The 25,126-nt window shown below is 43.3% G+C and overlaps 2 protein-coding genes and 1 non-coding gene across 3 annotated transcripts in view; all 3 read left to right on the top strand.

The window, feature by feature from the left end:
* The first annotated feature begins 1,750 nt into the window (after window positions 1–1,750).
* csrnp2 (cysteine-serine-rich nuclear protein 2) lies at window positions 1,751–10,772 on the top strand. Its single transcript, XM_058052335.1, has 5 exons — window positions 1,751–2,562; window positions 3,483–3,653; window positions 3,725–3,987; window positions 5,162–5,458; window positions 6,538–10,772. The coding sequence occupies exons 2-5, from the start codon at window positions 3,494–3,496 to the stop codon at window positions 7,123–7,125; spliced, it is 1,308 nt and encodes a 435-aa protein (XP_057908318.1). The 5' UTR covers window positions 1,751–2,562; window positions 3,483–3,493; the 3' UTR covers window positions 7,126–10,772.
* A 588-nt stretch (window positions 10,773–11,360) lies between these two features.
* trnad-guc (transfer RNA aspartic acid (anticodon GUC)) lies at window positions 11,361–11,432 on the top strand. Its single transcript has one exon. It is a non-coding gene; the product is annotated as a tRNA-Asp (tRNA).
* Window positions 11,375–25,126, top strand: part of itga5 (integrin, alpha 5 (fibronectin receptor, alpha polypeptide)) — a 75,890-nt gene continuing 62,138 nt past the window's right edge. The window contains exons 1-3 of the mRNA XM_058050649.1: window positions 11,375–11,986; window positions 13,746–13,948; window positions 23,675–23,808. The gene's annotated coding sequence lies outside the window, so the exon portion shown is untranslated. The remainder of the gene's footprint in view (window positions 11,987–13,745; window positions 13,949–23,674; window positions 23,809–25,126) is intronic.

Genomic DNA, 25,126 nt, shown 5'->3' on the forward strand with positions numbered 1-25,126 from the left:
AAGATCCTTTATTAGACAGGAGTGCTCCATCCAGTCAGAGATCCTTTATTCGACAGGAGCGGTTTGCAGTAGCGTCAAAGATCCTTTATTCCACAAGGGTGGGATATTGAGACAAAGATCCTTTATTAGACAGGAGTGCTCCATCAAGTCAGAGATCCTTTATTTGACAGGAGCGGTTTGCAGTAGCGTCAAAGATCCTTCATTCCACAGGAGTGCTTTGCTGTTTTCAATGGCCTACCACAAGAAATGCAAGTCAAAGATCCTTTATTTGACATTAGTGCTCTATCGAGTCAAAGATCCTTTATTTGACAAGAGTGTTTTGCTGTTTTTAACAACCTAGTAGTCTGTTTTCAAGTCAACGATCTGCTGTTTTTGTGGATCTGCTTAAAAAATGTAAGTCAAAGATCCTTTATTCCACAAGGGTGGGATATTGAGTCAAAGATCCTTTATTAGACAGGAGTGCTCCATCAAGTCAGAGATCCTTTATTTGACAGGAGCGGTTTGCAGTAGCGTCAAAGATCCTTCATTCCACAGGAGTGCTTTGCTGTTTTCAATGGCCTACCACAAGAAACACCAGTCAAAGATCTTTTATTTGACATTAGTGCTCAATCGAGTCAAAGATCTTTTATTTGACATTAGTGCTCTATCGAGTCAAAGATCCTTTATTTGACATTAGTGCTCTATCGAGTCAAAGATCCTTTATTTGACAAGAGTGTTTTGCTGTTTTTAACAACCTAGTAGTCTGTTTTCAAGATAACAATCTGCTGTTTTTGTGGATCTGCTTCAAAAATGTAAGTCGAAGATCCTTTATTCCACAAGGGTGGGATAATGAGTCAAAGATCCTTTATTAGACAGGAGTGCTCCATCAAGTCTGAGATCCTTTATTCGACAGGAGCGGTTTGCAGTAGCGTCAAAGATCCTTTACTCCACAAGGGTGGGATATTGAGACAAAGATCCTTTATTAGACAGGAGCGCTCTATCAAGTCAGAGATCCTTTATTCGACAGGAGCGGTTTGCAGTAGCGTCAAAAGATCCTTCATTCCACAGGAGTGCTTTGCTGTTTTCAATGGCCTACCACAAGAAACGTGAGTCAAAGATCCTTTTATTTGACAGGAGTGCTCCATCGAGTCAAAGATCCTTTATTTGACAAGAGTATTTTGCTGTTTTTAACAACCTAGTAGTCTGTTTTCAAGTCAACGATCTGCTGTTTTTGTGGATCTGCTTAAAAAATGTAAGTCAAAGATCCTTTATTCCACAAGGGTGGGATATTGAGCCAAAGATCCTTTATTAGACAGGAGTGCTCCATCAAGTCAGAGATCCTTTATTTGACAGGAGCGTCAAAGATCCTTCATTCCACAGGAGTGCTTTGCTGTTTTCAATGGCCTACCACAAGAAACGCGAGTCAAAGATCCTTTATTTGACATGAGTGCTCTATCAAGTCAAAGATCATTCATTCCACAGGAATGCTTTGCTGTTTTCAATGGCCTACCACAAGAAATGCGAGTCAAAGATCCTTTATTTGACATGAGTGCTCTATCGAGTCAAAGATCCTTCATTCCACAGGAGTGCTTTGCTGTTTTCAATGGCCTACCACAAGAAACATGAGTCAAATATCCTTTATTTTACATTAGTGCTCTATCAAGTCAAAGATCCTTTATTTGACAAGAGTGTTTTGCTGTTTTTAACAACCTAGTCGTCTGCTACCAAGTCAACGATCCTTAAGGAGTGATCTGCTGTTTTTGAGGATTTGCTTGAAAAATGACACTTGAAATTTTAACTCACAATATTTTTCATGCTTTTTCCATATATTTCTATTTCTATATTTGCACCATTTTCTGTAATAACTCATGACTTTTTGATCATTTTTGCAATACCTCCTGCATTCAGAATTCGCCATCATACAGGCGAACAGAAACATATCGATCTCATCACGCTCGTGTCAAACGGACACAGCCAGCACCGTTGGTATCACCACTATCGATATGTGTGTCGTCGTCAGTGACGTCACGCCACACTATATATATATAAGCCCGCCGGGAGGTAGCTAGCTCTGCCACCGCCATTGTTACATTCTCTCTCTCCACCAGGGCCGGCCGGGGTCGAAACCGCTCCAAAACCTTCGTCTTCTCGTTCCCCTCACACATAAAAAAAAAAAGACGACGACGTTCTTGACAGCCATCAGAAGTTAAACGTCAAAAGCGAGAAGACAAAGAACCGAACCCGGCCCCCGGTGAGAGAGGCGGTGGGCGAACAACAACGACGACAAAGATGTCAGCGCTTTTCTCCATTTTAAACCCCCCATCCAAAAATCTAGGACTTTAAAGAAAAACACCGTTGAAATGGCGCTGAAATAAACCTTCTTAATGCCCCCTTTTCCACACCGGAGAGAGAGGAATGTTCGCGGTGCTTTGGCCCTGCTGATGGAACAATGACTGTGGAGCTTCCACCTCCAACATCTCCTTAAAAGCTGCTGCTTCTAACAAAAGGTGCATTTTATTCCTTGGAGCTGACATCTAATCCATGATCTTTGGACAAAGAACAAGCTGCTTGTTTGTGGCCCAGGTAAGAAAGCGATCTTATTTGACCTATTTATGCTTATATGTGTTTAATAAACCCCACAGCTTCTATATGTATATCAAATACATTCATAATCAATATATATGCATAATATTTACATGTTTTTCTACCTCCTGCTGCAAACTGCACCGTCATCATCACTATCACATCTCCACTATTACGCCTTTATTCATTGATTATTAATCCATACCACACTGCTTCTTTTATTTCCATATTTTAATCTATATTTACAGTTTCCTTACAAATGACCACTATTTGGAAATATATTTCAGTGATTAAATTGAGTAAAAATACTGCAGTACAGGATATATTTAGTAGTATTTTCCCATCATATGCTTCAATGTCAAAAAAAAAAAACAATGGCATCATTTGCGGAAGAATTGGGAACCCAAAATGGTTCCCGGAGCAGAGTAAAAGGGTTTGATTTGGTAATAAATGAGTTATATGTGCCACTATTACAACAATAGTGGAAATGCCGTGAGGTCAAGGCGTGGGAGTGGGAGGCCTTTCTTGACGGTGCAGGTCGTCTTTGATTTTAGCACTGTGGCATTCGGAGCAAACGCCCTGGGTTCGATTCTCCACGAGTAAGTGTTACTGGTATTCATCAGGAAGGGAATCCGGAATATAAAATGCTCAAGCTAAGATTAGTATGCGGATCTTCCTTCAATCACGAAAAAGCCCAAAGGAAGAAAGAAAAACAGATGCCGAATGAAAAAAAAAAATTGAATGGGGAGGTTGCCTACAGCCACATCTGTTCATGCCAATGATTTCTCACCTTAAGTAGTCTGCGTCATTTCTGGGGGGCTGATGTCAGATTTCCGAGCATGTTACTTGGGTTCAGCCTTTAACGGGCGGACTGTCTGCGTGGCGTCTATTTGCTGAGCGTGCCCCCCCTCCCACCCCAGACACAGTTTCCATGGAGGCAGGCTCGTCCCTCGGCCTCAAACGACGATACGAAGAGGTGGACCACGTCTCTCCCTTCTCGACGCCCAAAGACTCTGACGATGACATCTCCAGCAGCGACAGCGCCGACAGCTGCGACAGCCTCAACCCCCCCTCCAGGAGCGAACTCACCCGTGAGGAACCTCGAATCAAATTCACGACCGCCGTTCCACGTTTCAACCTTTTTCCTTCTCCTCCCGGTCAGCCACCTCCATCCTCAGACGACACAAGCCGTCGCCGGGAAGCAAGCGCGTGCGCTTCGACGCGGTGACGGTGTATTACTTCCCCCGTCGGCAGGGCTTCACCAGCGTGCCCAGCCAGGGGGGCAGCTCGCTGGGTATGGACCACCACCACTCGTCCATCCGCCGCTACACGCTGGGCGAGTTCGCCAGGGAGCAGGAGAGCAGCCACCGCCACACCTTACGTCAGCACCTACGCCAGGAGAAGCTCAACGCGCGCAAGCTGAAGGTAAAGCGCCAGCCACTTCATTAGGTACACTCCACGCTTGGCCACGTCACGTCAGCAAAAACGCTACTCCAAGATGTTTTATAGGACGGGAGTGCTCTGCTGTCTGCAAGGTTCCACTACCAAAACACTAATCAAAGATCCTCTATGGGACAGGAGTGCACTGCTGTTGTTGAGGATGTATTGTGAAAATATGACACGAGTGCTCAACTGTTTTTAACAACCGAGAAAAAAATGCGCTTCGCTGTTTTTAACGACCTACCGCAACAAACGTGAGTCAAAGATCATTTATTTGACAGGAGCGGTCTGCTGTAGATATCAAAGATCCTTCAGGACTGCTCTGCAATTTTTAAGGTCCTACCTGCTACAAAAAAATAAAACGAGGCAAAGATCCTGTATTTGACAGGAGCACTCTATCGAGTCAAAGATCTTTTATTTGACAGGAGTGTTTTGCTGTTTTTAACAACTTCTGCTATCAAGTCAACGATCTGCTGTCAAAGATCCTTTATTCCCCAAGGGTGGTCTATTGAGTCAAAGATCCTTTATTAGACAGGAGTGCTCCATCAAGTCAGAGATCCTTTATTTGACAGGAGCGGTCTGCTGTAACGTCAAAGATCCTTCAGGACTGTGCTGCAATTATTAAGTTCTACCTGCTACAAAAAAATAAAACGAGGCAAAGATCCTTTATTTGACAAGAGTGCTCTCTCGAGTCAAAGATCCTTCATTCCACAGGAGTGCTTTGCTGTTTTCAATGGCCTACCACAAGAAACACGAGTCAAAGATCCTTTATTTGACAGGAGTGCTCTATCGAGTCAAAGATCCTTTATTTGACAAGAGTGTTTTGCTGTTTTTAACAACCTAGTCGTCTGCTACCAAGTCAATGATCCTTAAGGAGTGCTGTTTTTGAGGATCTGCTTCAAAAATGCAAGTAAGGACCTAGTGCAACTCAAAGATCCTATATTTGACAGGAGTAGTCTGCTGCTTTTAAGGACCTTCTACAAAAACGCCAGTCAAAGATCCTGTATGTGACAAGAGCCCCGTGTCGTTTTTAACAAGCTGCCATAAACATACATGTCAAAGATTGTGAAATGACAGGAGTGCTACTCCAGCGTTCCATGAGCCGCGTGTCCAAGCCTAAAACAGAAGCTCACCATTGAGCCCCGGGTGTCCTCCACAGCTGACCAGGAACGGCACGGTGGAGTGCGCCCAGGCCGACCTGCTGACCCTGGACGACGTGTCGGACGAGGACCTGGACATGGACGCCGTGGAGGTGGACGACTGCTTCTTCCTGCAGCCGCTGCCCACCAAGAGACGACGGGCGCTCCTGCGGGCCTCCGGCATCGCCCGCATCGACGCCAGGGAGAAAACGGAGCTGCGGGCCATCCGCCTGTCCCGGGAGGAATGCGGCTGCGACTGCCGCCTGTACTGCGACCCTCGCCGCTGCGGCTGCAGCCAGGCTGGCATCAAATGCCAGGTAAATATAGCTAGTGCTAAGATGGCTAGTGCTAAGATGGCTAGTGCTAGCATCGCTAGTGCTAAGATAGCTAGTGCTAAGATAGCTAGTGCTAAGATAGCTAGTGCTAGCATGGCTAGTGCTAAGATATCCAGTGCTAGCATGGCTAGTGCTAGCATTGCTAGTGCTAAGATGGCTAGTGCTAAGATAGCTAGTGCTAGCATGGCTAGTGCTAGCATGGCTAGTGCTAAGATGGCTAGTGCTAAAATAGCTAGTGCTAGCATGGCTAATGCTAAGATAGCTAGTGCTAGCATGGCTAGTGCTAAGATAGCTAATGCTAGCATGGGTAGTGCTAGCATCATGGCTAGTGCTAGCATCATGGCTAGTGCTAGCATGGCTAGTGCTAGCATTATGGCTAGTGCTAGCATCATGGCTTGTGCTAGCATCATGGCTTGTGCTAACATTACAATTGAACATGATGGCTAGTGCTAGCATCGCTAGTGTTAAGATGGCTAGTGCTAAGATAGCTAGTGCTAGCATGGCTAGTGCTAAGATAGCTAGTGCTAGCATGGGTAGTGCTAGCATCATGGCTAGTGCTAGCATGGGTAGTGCTAGCATCATGGCTAGTGCTAGCATGGGTAGTGCTAGCATCATGGCTAGTGCTAGCATGACTAGTGCTAGCATCATGGCTAGTGCTAGCATGGCTAGTGCTAGCATCATGGCTGGTGCTAGCATCATGGCTTGTGCTAGCGTCATGGCTAGTGCTAGCATGGCTAGTGCTAACATTACAATTGAACATGAAGCCGAGTAGTTGGCACAACTTTATTTTAAGATGTGTACTTTTTGTAATACGTATTGTATTTGTTATTTCAAAGCTGTCCTGGTGGAAGTACATTGGTATGCGTAGATTCCTGATATACTGCGGAGGAGAATATTAATAATATAGTAATATACGTCAGGATTACTGTGACACGAAAATACGTGCTCCGTCCTGACCAAGTTTCATGCAGTTAGCTGTTTTTAAGATGTGCAGCGAAGCCTTTTGGTCACGTATTACGGCTGTTTCGGGAGTCTAAACTGCGGCCCGCTTGGTCCTCCAGGTGGACCGAATGTCCTTCCCGTGCGGATGCTCCAGGGACGGCTGCGGCAACCTAGCGGGCCGCGTGGAGTTCAATCCCCTGCGTGTCCGAACGCACTACCTGCACACCATCATGAAGCTGGACCTGGAGAAGAGGAGAATGTTGCTGCCGGTCCCGGTGGGATCCCCGTCCCAGGAGGCGTACGTCTCCGAGGCGGAGAAGGAGGAGGACATCCTGGAGCGGGAGAACGAGACGGCCGTGTTGCACCTGCAGAGCGCCGAGGAGCAGGACAGGCTGGAGAGGGAGGTGCAGGCGGAGCCTCTGGGAATGCTGGCGGAGCTTCCCGGGCAGGCGGAGGAGCCGCAGGTGGAGGAAGTCCTCCTGCAGGGGCCCTTCCCCACCGGGGCCACCGTGTTGTGCATCAACCAGGAAGAGGAGAACCCAAACGATGTTGGCACAGACTCCGCCCCTCTCCTTTACTACCAGCTTAGCTCCATTGAACCCGTTGCCTTCGAGACCCCCGCCAAGGACCAGGAAGCAGCAGAAGACGAAGAATCAAAGCTCCAAGATGACGACACCCCCGACGACCAACTTCCTCCCGACGTCTAGTCCCGACTTTTCTGCGCACGTTTTGCACATAACGCCTCCAAGAAGTAGAGCATTTCATTCGACGGCCGCCGTGGAGGCCGACGCACACGGCCATCTTGGGTAAGACCACCTCAACGCATTGAAAAGAAAAACACGCACAGGAGGAAGAACTGCTCGCAAAGCGAAAAAAGCGACGTAGCCAAACTTTTGTCAAGCCAAATGACGGCAAAAACTGACCTAATAATCCTGGAAATACTTGTCTTCTCCTGTACTGTACCGCCTTCGCCGCCAGGCCTGCGTGTCGGCGACGGGCACGGCGCCGCCGTGGCGTCAATCCACCTTCGTGTCGTACTTGCTTTGCCTGTGATGTCACTATACAGTAGATCCCCGCGTATTCGCCGAGCTTGCTTCAATGGCAACATTTTCCAGCAGGAAGATGCTATGACCAATTGCAGTACAATACTTGATACCGTATGCCTGCTATGGGTTGCATTTAAAATGCATAATAATAATAACTGAGTATTATGAATTACATTTTTATTGCTGCATACATCTACATACATCTTCATAGCCCTCGGGAAGAACGGAGATCTACTGTATTATTATTATTATTATTATTATTATTATATTATATTATGGATCTCTTGTGAATGAGTGTGCTTGTTGGGAAGGTTTCGTCTACTTTCATCTTCCTGGTGTTCTTCTAGTACGCAGTGGGTTCCGCATCAGTGGGTTCCGCATCAGTGGGTTCCGCATCAGTGGGTTCCGCATCAGTGGGTTCCACATCACCACCCACCACGCTGCTATGGTTGAAATATGATCCAAAGGTTGGTGTCTATCATTGACAATGTATTGCGTTTACATGGATCACAAATTGCTTGTTATTCTAGAACACTTCCCGATAGAAGTAGCCTGTGTTCTGTGAAGGCCTGCTTTAGAACCGGCTCACAAATTTAACACCATGCCTGTTCAGGGGTGTAAAATCTTGCATGCTCTTCTTCAATGAAACCTCTAGAACCGGAGTCACTTCTAGAACTTGCCAAACGATGCACTCCAGAGCCGGTCTCAGGTCAGAATCCAGCACCAGAGTCTTATTACGATCTCACTTTGCTTTCTGCAAGAGTTCTAGGGCTGCAATCAAGAAGAACCCCACGGTTGCACACTAGAACCTGCCAAACAATGCCCTCTAGAGCTGGTCTCAGGTCAGAATCTAGCACCAGAGTCTTATTATGATCTCACTTTGTTTTCTGCAAGAGTACTAGGGCTGCAGTCAAGAAGAACCCCACGGTTGCACACTAGAACCTGCCAAACAATGCCCTCTAGAGCTGGTCTCAGGTCAGAATCTAGCAGTCTTATTACGACCTCACTTTGCTTTCTGCAAGAGTTCTCAGGTTGCACTCAAGAAGACCGCCAAGGGTTCCTTGGAGTACATACTAGCTGCTACGCACAACAACAACTTCACCTCAACACTCTAGAGCTGGTTCTCTAGAACTGAGGTTATATTCTAGAGCTTGAGTCCGTTTTTACACACCTCTCTGTAATCTTCTGTAAGTTCTTAACACGCTCAAGAACCTCCAAGTTTTCATTCGAGAAGATGCCGAACGTTTCACACCATAGTTGGCCTGAGGATACACTCTAGAATGGAACTCCGGGCCCCTAGCTTGTTCAGGAACGTAGCATCTGGCCTGAATGTACCATCAGCCCAGTTCTGGAGGCCTGTGTAACATAGAATCAGCTGTGGAGTGCAGCATCAAACGTACTAGAATTGAATACTCAGCCTATTCAGCGATGAAGCATCTGGACTGAGAGAAACCTCGGGGTTCTTGAAGCATACCTTTTAAGACCTTTTAAGCGACCTGACATTAGAGATGAGTATTAAAGGACTCAGGCTCTAGAACGTAACCTCAGGCAATGTGTAACGGAGAACCAGTCCTAGAGTGCGGCATCAAACATGTACTAGAATTGAACAAAAAGGTTGGGGTTCTGCCTGAGTGTAACCTTAGACTCTCGTGGAAAGCAAAGTTGGGACTTGAAATAACAGACTGCGGCTCAAGAACCGAGCTTCAGGCCAGCCCTAGAGTGCAATGCTTGATATGTTCTAGAATGAAACCATGGGGTTCTCCTTGAGCATACCCTTAATCCACCTGATATTACAGTGACAAATGTAATAATAGACCCTGGTTCTAGAGTGTAGACTCGGAACCAGCCCTAGAGACCTGTGTGACTCGGAACCAGCCCAAGAGACCTGTGTGACTCGGAACCAGCTCTAGAGACCTGTGTGACTCGGAACCAGCCCTAGAGACCTGTGTGACTCGGAACCAGTCCTAGAGACCTGTGTGACTCGGAACCAGATCTAGAGACCTTTGTGACTCGTAACCAGCTCTAGAGACCTGTGTGACTCGGAACCAGCCCTAGAGACCTGTGTGACTCGGAACCAGCCCTAGAGACCTGTGTGACTCGGAACCAGATCTAGAGACCTTTGTGACTCGGAACCAGATCTAGAGTGTAGACTCGGGCCAACTCTAAAGACCTGTGTGACTCGGAACCAGCTCTAGAGTGCAACAAGTTTAAGACCAAGACTGTTCAGCGATGTTGGGGCCTGTTCTAGGGTCAAACCTTGGGGTTGTTTGAGTGGAACCCCATGTTCTAGAGTTAGACAGCACTCCTGTTGGATTGATCTGCAGGATAACCACACGTATGCTCCAGAGTACCATGCCTGTTCTAGAGCATACTTCTCAGTGTTGCCTCTGGTCTGTTCTAGCATTTTTCAGTCCGTTCTAGAGTCAAAGCTTCCAGCTCTTGTAGAAAGCAAGGTTGGCATTTGGTTCAAGAATCTAACCTCGGTGCTCGCTATGTTCTAGCACCAAACCCTGGTGTTCTTCTTGAGCGTACCCTTAAGCAACCAGAGATCTAGAATGTAGCCTCAGCCCAGCTCTACAGACCTGTGTAACATGGAAGCAGCTCTAGAGTGCAACACTAAGCCTGTACTAGAATTTAACTCTAGAACATTTGGCCTGTTCTAGAGTGAAACAGGTTGCAAATGAACGTGTCGTTGACTCCCCAACGTAGCCCGAGACTGCAACGCTCGGCATGTTCTAGTCAGAGGTGGAACTCTGGAATTGATCTACAGGTGCCAACCAAGCCTGTTCTAGAGTCTGGCCTTGGGCCTCCTGCAGAGAGAGGGTGATATCAACGTTCTAGAATGGAACAACTAGCAGCTCTCAAGGGAAAGGCAGGGTATGTTCTAGAGTGTGAACACCAGACCCGTGGACAAGTGGACCCCGGGGCGGTTCTAGAGTCTACCCGTCTCTTGCAACCAGACATGTTCTACAGTAACCAGTGGCAGGTTCTCCAGTTTGAACACCAGACCTGTGCCCAAGTGGACCCTGCATCACTTGCAAACAAACATGTTCTAGAATCTAACCGCAGACACGCAGGAGGAAAACACTATTCTAGATGTTCTAGAGCGGACCAGGAAAAGTTAGATGGTGTGTTGCAGAACCAATGTTGTAGGAGGGGGTGGGTGGTTGCCTACAGCCACAACAGTTGATGTGAATGAATGAACACGAGGTCTCGTCTTTTGGTGAGTGAACGGAACGGTTCTAGATGCTCCAGCCGGGTGGGGTGAAGACCTTTCCAGACAAATGTGACGTGGTGTGTGTGTGTGTGTGTACTGTATGGGGCGGGGCCGGGGGCGGGGCTTGGGGAGTACATGACGGTGATATGTCAGATGTTCCTGAAGTGAACAGGAAGTGTGGTAATTATGAAGTGTCGTCTATTTAAATGTCCTTTTTTCTTACACCAACTAAACTGTCTTATTTTGGCCGTTTGATGTGTTGGGGGGGGGGCGGGGGGGGCTTTTTTTAATAATTCATTTTCATTAATTGGAGAGGAAATTCATGACTGACATCTTTGTGGCCTACTTCTTCATCATCATCATCATCACCACGCTTGGCTCCATCACTTTTAGCCGCGGGACCACTGCACAAGTGTGTGTGTGTATGTGCGCGTGTGTGTGTGTGAAAGGGAAGCGTGATGGTCGTGTTGTGTTCAAGAAGACTTCATTGAAGAACTCATGAAACTGTTGCCTAAAAGTGGATACCTTTGTTTTTCTACAGTATATAAAAATAAAGTGCACATTTAAACATAACTATTGTGTATGACTCGCGTTTTTAGTCGGGGCTCAAACTGTGGGTGGGGAATACAGTCCCTGGATGACGATATTTCACATGCTGGCAGAACTAACGAATAACGCCTCCTCGTTAGTATAGTGGACAGTATCTCCGCCTGTCACGCGGAAGACCGGGGTTCGATTCCCCGACGGGGAGTTCTTATTATGTTTTTCACATTGAACACCTAATAGACACAAAGGCAGTATTATTAGTTCATAATTATTATATCATCGATTTTTAGGAGTCAGCAGCGTAGAGTAAGACGGGAGAGACCTCTACCGGAAGTCAAAATGCTGTCATTTGTGATAGATAGGTAGCCAGTTAGCTAGGTAGCTAGTTAGCCAGGTAGCTAGTATGTAACTAGGTAGCCATGTAGCTGGGTAGCCATGTAGCTAGGTAGCTATGTAGGTATGTAGCTATGTGGCCAGTTAGCGAGGTAGCTTGGTAGCTAGGTAGCTAGTAGCCAGTTAGCGAGGTAGCTATGTAGCTAGGTAGCTATGTAGCTATGTAGCTATGTAGCTATGTAGCTATGTAGCCAGTTAGCGAGGTAGCTTGGTAGCTAGGTAGCTATGTAGCTAGTAGCCAGTTAGCGAGGTAGCCAGGTAGCCTGGATTAACGATAACAATAATCCCTCCACCACCTCTATTAAATTGTAGGAGTCAGAGCAAAGAAATATAAAGCGTGAGAGAGTAGCGCCATCTACTGGAAAGGTGAGTCTATAGGATTTCCGGACAGGGAATTCCAACCATTTCAGTTGCCAAAAATTTAATACAAATATTTGGCAGCCATATTCTTTATTCGTTATTTGTTTTTTGTATTTCCTAATATCTACTACATCCATTCATAACCTGTGCATCTCCAGTGGGCGAAGCCCCCTGTCCTCAGAACCTAGTGACGACCCTAATTCCAAGAAACATAATTTGATAATAAACGCGTTTTTATGTGTTTTTTTTTACCATTTGAAGTTTACCAGCATTAAATTGTCATTATATTACAAAGGAGAAAAAGTTATATAGTGCAGTACACCTTGTAGACACTGGAGGGCAGCATTGACCCGTTGAACGATAGTTGAAGTCTTCGTCAACTTTATTACATTCATATTCACATATAAATATATGTGAAATATGTATGCGAATAATGACATTCACCCCCCCAAAAGTGAAATAACTTCCATATTTGTAATGAAATCCCTCCCATGAGCTCACCGCTTGGCCGAGAGCCCAGCTTCTCCTTCCTGGCTGTCAGAGCATGAACATCACGTGACGCAAGGCATGCTTGGAGTGGGACGTCAAATTCCCTGTGGGACATCCACAATCTTGTTTTTTATGGATCTGGATTCTGAGCTCAGCAGGAGACTTCATGAACACGACTTATTGTTTGACAACTGGAGTTCCTCTTTTTTTTTTAAGTGTACTCAACCGCAGAGAGTATGAGGTCCATTATATAAATAAAGTTATAATACAGTATACAGGTCTGTAATTTAATTTCTAACAAATGAACACTCACAAATGAACCCCCCCCCCTCACCCCCAGAGTAGATTAGAGCTGTGTTGTGTGTCGACCTGCGACCCCTGCAGGCCTCACTTAGCTTCCCAGACCCTTCATTAGGCCCCTGCAGAGTGTGACCACTCAGCCAGGGAGGAGAGGTTAAACCCCCGCCTCTTAAAGGCCGCTAATGACAGGTGGATCAACGCACCCTTTGGAGAATGGCCCCAGGGGTTGCTTCACCCAAAGCTTTGTTAAAGCCGCAGCTGCTTTGTTTGTCACGATTTCTACTGATTTTCTTGCTAAAGGTCATTTTTTTTGTCGTATGTGGAGTACGACCAAAAACAACAACAGGTCTGTACGGGTCTCAACGTGCACTTTAATATGAGGGGTCACTCAATGGGCTTTGTTGTTTTTATTTTTTCACGCCTTTAACCATACTAATAAACCCTTTTATGACTGTAGGATAGCTAACAAAAAATGGAAATTGGATGAAAAGGAAATTATAACTCTGTTAGCATTTAATGATATTAGCATTGCTTGTCTTTGCTACTGCTGTTGTGCAGTAAATAATGTAAATATTGCATTATACCCGTCACATCGACTATCTTCCTTGTTATTGTGAAGATGACTTTATGATACCATCTTGTATGAAATAGCCTTATGGCATGGTAGATTGCTATGATTTGCTGTGATGTGTTTGCCGGTCCTCAATTCACTCACAATAGCTGCACTTCTCAGCATTCAGGCACACAATGTTGACTTTTAACGGACGTAATGGAATGTTTTATATGCACGTGAGTGCACCGGGAGATGCCCAGAGGGTTTAAGAAGACATTTTGGAGGAAAGATTGATGAGCACAAAGCACTCTAAGGCTTCTACTTTTTTGTCTCTTGGTCTACCTATCTTATACAAAAGCATATAAATACATTCTTGAGATAATCTTAATTGTCCTTTTTTTTAAACTTCCAAATGTCTTTCAGTGGCAGCAAGAATGGAACTTAAGGCTGTAGTGTGTATGCCAGGCCTGAAGGGGGCAGTGGTGGCGATGGTGGTCAGTGTTTGTCATGGGCTCCAAATTGCCGATATCACAGCGGTACCGGAAGACTTGTAAGTATTGATCATCGAGGCATCAAACAAGTGAATATGTCGACATTTTTGAAGGAAAACAAGAGGAATCCAACAGGTATGTACAGTTACTTGTACTGTAATATGTAATACTCGTACTATAATACTGTAATACTGTAAATTGACACGTTTAATCAAGCTAGCTAACAACTGTCAAAAACGACGCTGGACTAACCACGCCCCTCACATTGAAACCGCCATCTTGAATTTAAAGGTGAAGCAACAACTTCGTTACCGTGATACTGGCACAAGATTAACTTCATAATGTCGCTTTGATATAATATAATTCAAACACAGCATTTTTTAAAATCAATTTCAAATTCTACTTATGTGTGTGAATGTGAGACGTTATAGGGCGGACAGTGTCAAAGGATAAGCTAGCAGTCCTGTTTTTATTGGTAAAACTACCACTTTTCCGGCGAGCACAACTTCCGGTCCGCTCGGCAACACTCGGTCAACATCGACGTAATACATCCTGTACAAAATAAAAGACGCACTCCAGTAGAGTAGCATTATTAATTTCTGTTATTTTTTCTAATTTTCTTCGGATCATTAGCCTAATATTATATGTTATACTATATGCTACTGTAGTACTTCCTCAAACAGTGGCCCAAAGGATGCTGTTCTTTAGAAGATGAATAAATACCGCACCTCACATAAACCTAGTTGATAATCAATATACAATAAACAGTTCCTGTATGAGGACATACTTGGCCTTTAAAAGACAGGAAACAAACTGTTCTTAACAGTTTATCATGTCTTCATGGTTACGTCATCACCGTCCTCAACTTGTGGCGAACATCACCATGGCAGCTGAGTCATGGAATCAATTACAGACGCACATGACGTAATGCGACGTCATCACTTGAGGACAACTTTTGCTCAGAGGATGTAGTTTGTTTGGACGAGATAACTTCCAAGGAAGCCTCATCTCGCCTCCGCCCTGGAGACATTTTTAGGTGGAAAGAGGGAAAGTGGAGCTGAACGACAGCCGGGGAGTCACATGACAGGAAGTAGTGGACACCCCAGTGCTTGGATCCTGATAGTCATACGCAGAACATGTTTTTTTTGTGCCAAGAACATTCTCAACAGCCATACAAGTCAGTTAACCACTGCTGATAATGATAGAAATATGAATAGTCTGTTCCAGGGTCAAACTGTGGCAATCCTACAAGCTTTATTAGGTTTACAGGTCAAGTTTTAAGTCACATTCTGTCATTCTCAACTGTCATACAAATATAAAAAGAAGCTAATAATAATGTAAACAGGAATAGTCTGTTCCAGGGTCAAACTGCGGCCATCATACTGGCTGCGTTTTAAGGCACATTTGAACATTCTTAACAGCCATATAAGTGAAAAAGAAGCTAAGCACTGTTAATAATAATGTAAACAGGAATGGTCTGTTCCAGGGTCAAACTGCAGCCATCATACTGGCTGCGTTTTAAGGCACATTTGAACATTCTTAACAGCCATTATAAGTGAAAAAGAAGTTAACCACTATTAATAGTAATGTAAACAGGAATAGTCTGTTCCAGGGTCAAACTGCGGCCATTATACTGGCTGCGTTTTAAGGCACATTTGAACATTCTTAACAGCCATTATAAGTGAAAAAGAAGTTAACCACTATTAATAGTAATGTAAACAGGAATAGTCTGTTCCAGGGTCAAACTGCGGCCATCATACTGGCTGCGTTTTAAGGCACATTTGAACATTCTTAACAGCCATTATAAGTGAAAAAGAAGTTAACCACTATTAATAGTAATGTAAACAGGAATAGTCTGTTCCAGGGTCAAACTGCGGCCATCATACTGGCTGCGTTTTAAGGCACATTTGAACATTCTTAACAGCCATTATAAGTGAAAAAGAAGTTAACCACTGTTAATAATAATGTAAACAGGAATAGTCTGTTCCAGGGTCAAACTGCGGCCATCATACTGGCTGCGTTTTAAGGCACATTTGAACATTCTTAACAGCCATTATAAGTGAAAAAGAAGTTAACCACTATTGATAGTAATGTAAACAGGAATAGTCTGTTCCAGGGTCAAACTGCGGCCATCATACTGGCTGCGTTTTAAGGCACATTTGAACATTCTTAACAGCCATATAAGTGAAAAAGAAGTTAACCACTGTTAATAATAATGTAAACAGGAATAGTCTGTTCCAGGGTCAAACTGCGGCCATCATACTGGCTGCGTTTTAAGGCACATTTGAACATTCTTAACAGCCATATAAGTGAAAAAGAAGCTAAGCACTGTTAATAATAATGTAAACAGGAATAGTCTGTTCCAGGGTCAAACTGTGGCCATCCTTGGCACATTCCCTTTGTTTGCCTTTCAAAATAAAATGTACTTTTTCAAAGTAAAACTCCAACATCATCAGACACGTTTCATCTTTTTTTCAGAATTTTATGACTGAATGTACATTAAAATGTATGCGCTCACTTCCCTCACTTCCTGTTCTAGCTAGTAGCGTTCTCCTGTGCCGTCGCCCCGGTAACCACAGCATTGATGGAACAGCTCCTGTGCGTCGCTACTTGTGCATTCAGACATCCGCCGCATCGGGGGAGTCAAAAAATGTTAAAAAGGCAATTTACAGCAGAACACATGGTCACGTTAGCGCCAAGTGGCTAATAGAAAGCAGACCTCCTCGCAGCTGACACACACACACACACACACACACACACACACACGAGTGGGGAATGTGAGGCTTGTCCGTTCAGAACGAGCACCATCTCCCTTTTTCTTCCATATGGAATGTTTGCATCCTCACACGTTGAAATTATTCCACATAGCATGTAAATGACAATAGTCTGTTCCAGGGTCAAACTGTGGCCACCTTAAAAGCTTTTTAAAGTCTACAGGCCACCTTTTAAGTCCCTTTTACATTCCTAACTGTTACACGGCTGTGTGAAAACAATAAATGCTCCGTGAGCATTAGCATCTTCAACACATTTTTTCAACCTTTTCTGGCAGGAAAAACATGACGCTAACTCTTGAGCAACTTATTTCAACATCGGAAAACCGCCACGGCCGCTCAGTGCATCATGAGCAAGCTCACGCTGACGTCATTACACTGGTGGTACGCCACATGCGGCACCTCAGTCATTCCTGTACATCGCCACCAGGTGACCATGTGGCCCAATCGTTTTGGTTTCATTTTACAGCTGTCGACTTCTTTTTGCACCTTAATGACTGTTAATAATGTCAAAATGTCACTTTAGACCTTCCTCGTGCACTGAATGTACTTTAATGATGGTCAAGGTTTGACCCTGGAACAGACTATTTTTATTAACGTTATTATTAACACTGATTGGCTTATTTTTACACTTGTAAGAGAGTTTAAAATGTTAAAATATGACTTATAATATGGCCTGTACACTTAATAAACCTGTTATGATGGTCACAGTTTGACCCTGGAACAGACTATTTTTTATTTACATTATTATCACCATTGATTAGCTTATTTTTACACTTGTAAGGAAGTTTAAAATGTTAAAATGTGACTTCAATCATGGCCTGTACACTTAATAAACCTGTTATGATGGTCACGGTTTGACCCTGGAACAGACTATTTCTATTTACCTTATTATTAGCATTGACTAGCTTATTTTTACACTTGTAAGAGAGTTTAAAATGTTAAAATGTGACTTATAATATGGCCTTTACACTTAATAAACCTGTTATGATGGTCACAGTTTGACCCTGGAACAGACTATTTCTATTTATATTATTATTAGCATTGACTAGCTTATTTTTACACTTGTAAGAGAGTTTAAAATGTTAAAATATGACTTATAATATGGCCTTTACACTTAATAAACCTGTTATGATGGTCACACGTTGACCCTGGAACAGACTATTTTTATTTACATTATTATTAACATTAATTGGCTTATTTTTACACTTGTAAGAGAGTTTAAAATGTTAAAATGTGACTTCAATCATGGCCTGTACACTTAATAAACCTGTTATGATGGCCACAGTTTGACCCTGGAACAGACTATTTCTATTTATGTTATTATTAGCATTGATTAGCTTATTTTTACACTTGTAAGAGATTTTAAAATGTTAAAATGTTAATTATAATATTTTACACTTAATAAAGCGTTGATGATGGCCGCGGTTTGACCCTGGAACAGACTATTTCTATTTATATTATTAGCATTGACTAGCTTATTTTTACACTTGTAAGAGAGTTTAAAATGTGACTTATAATATGGCTTTTACACTTAATAAAGTGTTGATGGTGGCCGCGGTTTGACCCTTGAACAGACTATTTCTATTTCTATTATTATTAACATTGATTAGCTTATTTTTACACTTGTAAGAGAGTTTAAAATGTTAATTATAATATGGCCTTTACACTTAATAAAGCGTTGATGATGGCCGTGGTTTGACCCTGGAACAGACTATTTCTATTTACATTATTATTAACAATGATTAGCTTATTTTTACACTTGTAAGAGAGTTTAAAATGTAAAAATGTGACTAATAATATGGCCTTTACACTTAAAGCGTTGATGACAGCCGCGGTTTGACCCTGGAACAGACTATTTCTATTTATATTATTTGTTAACATTGATTAGCTTATTTTTACACTTGTAAGAGAGTTTAATATGTTAAAATATGACTTATAATATGGCCTGTACTCTTAATAAACCTGTTATGATGGTCACACTTTGACCCTGGAACAGACTATTTCTATTTATATTATTATTAACATTGATTAGCTTATTTTTACACTTGTAAGAGAGTTTAAAATGTTAAAATGTGACTAATAATATGGCCTTTACACTTAATAAACCTGTTATGATGGTCACAGTTTGACCCTGGAACAGACTATTTCTATTTACATTATTATTAGCATTGATTAGCTTCATTTTACACTTGTAAGAGAGTTTAAAATGTGACATAATATGGCTTTTACACTTAATAAAGTGTTGATGGTGGCCGTGGTTTGACCCTGGAACAGACTATTTCTATTTATATTACTATTAACATTGATTAGCTTATTTTTACACTTGTAAGAGAGTTTAAAATGTTAAAATGTGACTTATAATATGGCCTTTAAACTTAATAAAGTGTTGATGGTGGCCGTGGTTTGACCCTGGAACAGACTATTTCTATTTACATTATTATTAACAATGATTAGCTTATTTTTACACTTGTAAGAGAGTTTAAAATGTAGAAATGTGACTTATAATATGGCCTTTACACTTAATAAACCTGTTATGATGGTCACACTTTGACCCTGGAACAGACATTTTTAAATTTACATTATTATTAGCATTGATTAGCTTATTTTTACACTTTTTATTTTTACAGAGAGTTTAAAATGTAGAAATGTGACTAATAATATGGCCTTTACACTTAAAGCGTTGATGACGGCCGCGGTTTGACCCTGGAACAGACACTCAGTGTACATGACTTTCTATGGGAAACAGCACGGGAAGTAGCATGGCCGCCGTTCCTTTAAGGCCGACACACGGTCGCTGTAAAGCGTGTATTCAGGAAGTGAAGGATGTGTCATGCGAGCCACCTGCGGACTAAAAGTCCATTCATGGTCATACCTGTCTGGCAGGGACACGCTGATTCATTTCCTCGTACGAACGACTCCCCGTGACTCAAAGTGAACGCTCCTCTAAATAAGGCAGCCGCTCTGGCCGGTTTGGGACCTCATCCTCATCTTCCTCTCCAAACATCTCTTCACACATACGCTCCAGCTGTGAATCATCTGATTGGTCGTCCCGTCGTCCCAGATTGCACAATCAGTCCCATTCTTCTCCTGCGCCTTTCATTGCAAGCATGATGTCTGGAAATAACCCGACGACGCCCCGCGTACGGCATGTGGAATGCTCCACAGCCTTGCCAGCAGATAAGACAACGTCTCCGTGGAATTCCGCCACAGGGAACAAGTAATGGGCGATACTTTGTTCTTTGGTATCGTTTATTCAGGAATTCCATCAATGAAAGAATCAATACGTTGAAATATGTAAAACATAGATGGACCTCTAGCTCCCATGACGGTCCCACCTCCCACCTTCCCTAAAGGTACTCCTCCACTCGGGGCAGGACCCCATTCCCAACACGGAAGGATCCCTCCATCCTTTTCCAACTGAGAACCACGGCCTCATCCCAGAAGCCTCATCCCAGGAGTCTCATCCCAGAAGCTTCACTGTCAGATTCAAACCGTCCCAGTAAACACCCGAAGAGGCCATCAGGACCACATCATCGACGAGATCCTAAGACCCCCGAAACGGACCCCCTCGACGCCTTGGCTGTCCATGACGATGATGACCTGAACCGTCTGGACTAACTGCTGCCAATGCGGACCGGGTCCGGACCTGCTCTGGTTGGTACGTCCTGGTGCGCCACCCATCCCGTAGTCCCGGAGCCCCCACCACAGGACGCCACGAGGGACACGGTCAGATGCCTTTTCCAAGTCCACAAACCACATGAAGACCACCTCTTGTAGCCAAAGTTGGGTCAAGGTCGTGGTCTTCTCTCCAGGAGGCTGGGGTGCGTGAACACACCCCCACCAGGCACCCGTCTTAAAAACGGGGACCACCACCCCGATCTGCTAATCCGAAGGTACTGTTCCCGACTTCCACGCAATGTTGAAGAGACGAGTCAGCCAAGTCCCTCAACATCCAGAGCCTTGAGGAATTCAGGTCCACCCCCGGAGCTTTGCCACCGGGGACCTGGCCACCCCAGGTACGTCACCCACGGTGGTGGAACTGTACGCTCATGGATCCTCAGACTCTGCGTCCTCCATGGAAGGTATGTCGGTGGGACTCAGAAGGGCCTCAAAGTATTCCCAGTGGAGGTCAGCAGGCCCCCGTCCCGGGTCCCGGACTGCTTCCCTTTTCTGAGGCGACGGACGCTTTGCCAGAACCTCTTCCAGGCCGCCTCAAAGTCCAAGCTCCTCCCACACAAGCTTGGCCTGCCGGTACTGTCATCTGCTCCAGGAGCCCCCCTTCCAAGCTCCATAGGCCCCCATCAAGGCCGACCCACGGAATACGGCCCATTCTTGGAATATTTTCCTGTCATTTTTGCCATGAAACATTATACTTCCCGTCAGTAGGGGGAGCCTGAGTGCAAACAGCGCTAACGGTGCTAACGTCGCTAATGTCGCTAACATCGCTAATGTCGCTAACGTCGCTAACGTCGCTAACGTCGCTAATGTCGCTAACGTCGCTAATGTCGCTAACGTCGTTAACGTCGCTAATGTCGCTAACGTCGCTAACGTCGCTAACGTCGCTAACGTCGCTAATGTCGCTAACATCGCTAACGTCACTAACGTCGCTAATGTCGCTAACGTCACTAACGGCGCTAACGTCGCTAACGGCCACGTGGTCGGTATTGGAGGTTGCCAAACATGGTGCAACGACACACACCATGTACGACACATCAGGGCGCGTCGTCGTGGCGACGGTAGGAGGAAGTGAAAGTTACTCCGCCTTAAAGTTCAAGCGAGGTCACACTAGCGGGTCACATGACCCCCATTTTCCGCTCGCAGGCTGGTCAAAGCGGCTGTGTTGATGAACGTTGTGCTACACGCTAAGTCGCTGTCTGTTGAAGGGAAGCACATGGTGTTGCCTTCACTGACGTCCGTTATGCCACTTATGACGAGTTCACAAAGAGCGGAAATGTGGAAATTGTACCCAAAATGAACCAGGCAGATCTATTTTTAGCCCTGCTGCAGGACCGCATGGCCAAGTCATAAAAGCTCGCAGCGGATTGGCTATTAACGAGCGTCCTGGAAGCAAAGAATTTTCCAAGAAGATGTCCCTGAACGCCACTCAAATGCAATAAAAAGCTTTCTCTTTTTCCTCTCCTGCTGCTGCTCTTGTTCTGGCCTGGATGTTATGTTGGCGTTCTGGTACTGGACAAGATCCTGTTCTTCCATAGCTCTCCTTTAATCTTCATTCCTCTTGGGGTGTCCTGGCTGGTCCATCTTATTTACAACGCTAGAGCCAGCATTCACTCACCGCTGTTTTTTTTGTGGCAACGCTAGCGCTAGCACCGGGAGTGTCCTGGCTGGTCCGCTCATATTTACCGACCAGTTAGCTGATCTTGCGTTGGCATGGCAACTGTAGTTGTAACAACACGCTAGTTTTATTACGTCCTGATGTTAGGAGACATGACATTTTGGCCAGGAACTGAATAAAGGGGGAGTCAAAAGTGTGGCCTGGGGGCCATTTGGGGCCCGCGGCACATTTTAAAGATACCTGCAGTAATTTTACAAGAATAAATCCAAAACATTTAGAAAAAGTTGTATTCTCTTTATGAAAAACATTTTATAATATGGCCTGTACACTTAATAAACCTGTTATGATGGTCACACTTTGACCCTGGAACAGACTATTTCTATTTATATTATTATTAGCATTGATTAGCTTATTTTTACACTTTTAAGAGAGTTTAAAATGTGACTTATAATATGGCCTTTCCACTTAATAAACCTGTTATGATGGTCACACTTTGACCCTGGAACAGACTATTTTTATTTACATTATTATTAGCATTGATTAGCTTATTTTTACACTTGTAAGAGAGTTTAAAATGTTAAAATATGACTTATAATATGGCCTGTACACTTAATAAACCTGTTATGATGGTCACACTTTGACCCTGGAACAGACTATTTTTATTTACATTATTATTAGCATTGATTAGCTTATTTTTACACTTGTAAGAGAGTTTAAAATGTTAAAATGTTAATTATAATATGGCCTTTCCACTTAATAATCCTGTTATGATGGTCACACTTTGACCCTGGAACAGACTATTTCTATTTACATTATTATTAACATTGATTTGCTTCTTTTTACACTTGTAAGAGAGTTTAAAATGTTAATTATAATATGGCCTTTACACTTAATAAAGCGTTGATGATGGCCGCGGTTTGACCCCGGAACAGACTATTTCTATTTACATTATTATTAATATTGATTAGCTTATTTTTACACTTGTAAGAGAGTTTAAAATGTAGAAATGTGACTTATAATATGGCCTTTACACTTAAAGCGTTGATGATGGCCGCGGTTTGACCCTGGAACAGACACTGAGTGTACATGACTTTCTATGGGAAATATTGTAGGAGACAGGAACTGAATAAAGGGGGAGTCAAAAGTGTGGCCTGGGGGCCATTTGTGGCACATTTTAAAGATGGCACATTTTAAAGATACTTGCAGGAATTTTACAAGAATAAAGTCAAAATATTACAAGAAAAAGTCATAATTTTACCAGCTGAACATAAAATGAAGAGAAAATATCATTTTAGTAGCATAAAGTTGAAATCGTGGTAATATTAGTCACTTAATTTTACTACAATAAAGCCAAAATATTTAGAAAAAGTTGTATTCTCTTTATGAAAAAAGAAAAAAAATTAATAGTATGAAGTACTAAAGGAAAAATATGTATGATGTATTTGGGAAATGATTTAAAAAACAGCAAAAAGGTGGCACATTTTTAGGATACCTGCAGTAATTTTACAAGAATAAAGTCAAAATATTACAAGAAAAAGTCATAATTTTACCATCTGAACATAGTATGAAAAGAAAATATCATTTTAGTAGCATAAAGTTGAAATCGTGGTAATATTAGTCATTTAATTTTACTACAATAAAGCCAAAATATTTAGAAAACGCCAACCAGACTGCTGAACAAATAACCACGCCGTCCTCAGCCATAAACGGGACCAGAGGACAAGTGTGGAACGGTTCCCATTGTGGACCGCAGACTTTCATTAAAGGTTCTCATGATGGACTTTGTTTGCCTAGAAACCCGATCCCAGACTGGGGCCGGGCTCCTTAATGAAGATCCTGACCTGTCAATCACCCCGTGTCCTCTGATGTCCTGGTGGACCTCCCACTTGATCCGGATTGAACCCCCGTGTGATGGGCGTCTTTATAAGGTAAGCGTGCCTGCACATCAACAATGTGCTTATAAGGAGCCCTGGAGGTGTCGCACTGTGAGGCGGCCATGTTTATTTCAACGTGACGCCGCTTGCTAGCGGGCTACATTCTCTGCGGACCTCCGCTGAGTTCAAGAGCTAGACAGGACGTGCATCGGGGAGTCGGCGGGAGACGGAGAGCGGCGTGCCGTGCACGTTCTTTAGTTTGGGCATTAAAGTACGGGCGTGCACGTGCGCATGCATGAGCACCGTTAGCTAGTTATTCATCATAACCACCACCTAGCATTGTCATAGAAAGACTTGAAATCATCCACAAAGTCAAAGTCCGTGTTAGGTTTGCTCTTGCATGAGCACATGCACGCACAATGTAAACTTGTCTCCTTTAGCCAGTTATTTATGATAACCACCATGCATAAAATACATAGAAAAACCCAAAATCATCCACTAAATCAACGCCAATGTCATGTTTGTTCATCAACAATGTAAACATGTCTCATTTAGCCAGTTATTTATGATAACCACCATGCATAAAATACATAGAAAGACCCAAAATCATCCATTAAATCAACGCCAATGTCATGTTCATCAACAATGTAAACATGTCTCATTTAGCCAGTTATTTATGATAACCACCATGTATAAAATACATAGAAAAACCCAAAATCATCCACTAAATCAAAGCCCATGTCATGTTTGTTCATCAACAATGTAAACATGTCTCATTTAGCCAGTTATTTATGATAACCACCATGCATAAAATACATAGAAAAACCCAAAATCAACCACTAAATCAACGCCAATGTCATGTTTGTTCATCAACAATGTAAACATGTCTCCTTTAGCCAGTTATTTATGATAACCACCATGTATAAAATACATAGAAAAACCCTAAATCATCCACTAAATCAAAGCCCATGTCATGTTTGTTCATCAACAGTGTAAACATGTCTCATTTAGCCAGTTATTTATGATAACCACCATGTATAAAATACATAGAAAGACCCAAAATCATCCATTAAATCAACGCCAATGTCATGTTCATCAACAATGTAAACATGTCTCATTTAGCCAGTTATTTATGATAACCACCATGCATAAAATACATAGAAAAACCCAAAATCAACCACTAAATCAACGCCAATGTCATGTTTGTTCATCAACAATGTAAACATGTCTCCTTTAGCCAGTTATTTATGATAACCACCATGTATAAAATACATAGAAAAACCCTAAATCATCCACTAAATCAAAGCCCATGTCATGTTTGTTCATCAACAGTGTAAACATGTCTCATTTAGCCAGTTATTTATGATAACCA

Source organism: Doryrhamphus excisus, chromosome 16 (genome assembly GCF_030265055.1).
Source record: "Doryrhamphus excisus isolate RoL2022-K1 chromosome 16, RoL_Dexc_1.0, whole genome shotgun sequence".
In the NCBI taxonomy this organism is placed as follows: Eukaryota; Metazoa; Chordata; class Actinopteri; order Syngnathiformes; family Syngnathidae; genus Doryrhamphus; species Doryrhamphus excisus.

Coding starts and splice junctions, on each gene's coding strand:
- csrnp2 (XM_058052335.1), top strand. CDS start 3,494: ATGGAGGCAGGCTCGTCCCTCGGCCTCAAACGACGATACGAAGAGGTG. Junction 3,654..3,724: donor CTCCAGGAGCGAACTCACCC/GTGAGGAACCTC, acceptor CCTCCCGGTCAG/CCACCTCCATCCTCAGACGA. Junction 5,459..6,537: donor AGGCTGGCATCAAATGCCAG/GTAAATATAGCT, acceptor TTGGTCCTCCAG/GTGGACCGAATGTCCTTCCC.